The 565-nt window shown below is 59.8% G+C and overlaps 1 protein-coding gene across 1 annotated transcript in view; it reads right to left on the bottom strand.

The window, feature by feature from the left end:
- The window catches only part of FAM181A (family with sequence similarity 181, member A), a 902-nt gene extending 545 nt beyond the window's left edge, over nt 1-357 (bottom strand). The window contains exon 1 of the mRNA XM_009332385.1: nt 5-357. Coding sequence (XP_009330660.1) covers nt 5-321 — 317 coding nt within the window. The 5' untranslated portion in view covers nt 322-357. The remainder of the gene's footprint in view (nt 1-4) is intronic.
- Nucleotides 358-565: the final 208 nt, after the last annotated feature.

The raw sequence follows: 565 nt of genomic DNA, 5'->3' as shown, positions 1-565 counted from the left end.
GAGCCCCTCCTCGGCCTCGCCTGTCCGCAGCACCTTCTCGACGGCAGCCCCACTGTGGGGGCTGGGGTCAGGTGCCTCGGGCTGGGGGCCACGGCCCCGGTCCTCTGTCCCCCTGCGCCAGCCGCACTCGGGGGGTTTGCTGGGGTGGCACCGTGGGATCCGTGAGTACTTCTGAGAAAACCGCTTGAGCTGCTTCTGCAAGTATTTTCTGTGGTCAACCGACCGGCGACAAGGAGCCGATTTATCCAGAGCCGCTTTGATGTCGCTGGAGGCCAGGTTGACGAAGTTCAATAGGGTTTTTACCTCGCTGTCCGATGCCATCTCACTGGATGCGCCGTGCAGAGTTTCCCATGAAAAGTTTATAATCCGCCTTCGGACAAACCTCGGCAAACCTGCGAAACACGACAGGCAGACTTAGAGGCAGGAAGCCTCAGTTCACATAGCACCAAGCAAATGGAGGAAGGGTGGGGGGACATGTCAAACTTGTCAGCCACCCAAACAAGTTGTCCATCAGCTCACCTCTGTGCCAGCAAACTCCCGGCAGAGCTGCCGTGCGCCCACAGCC

The sequence above is a fragment of the Pygoscelis adeliae genome, unplaced genomic scaffold (assembly GCF_000699105.1).
Source record: "Pygoscelis adeliae isolate BGI_AS28 unplaced genomic scaffold, ASM69910v1 Scaffold429, whole genome shotgun sequence".
NCBI lineage: Eukaryota > Metazoa > Chordata > Aves > Sphenisciformes > Spheniscidae > Pygoscelis > Pygoscelis adeliae.
This window is presented reverse-complemented; position numbering and strand designations above follow the sequence as displayed.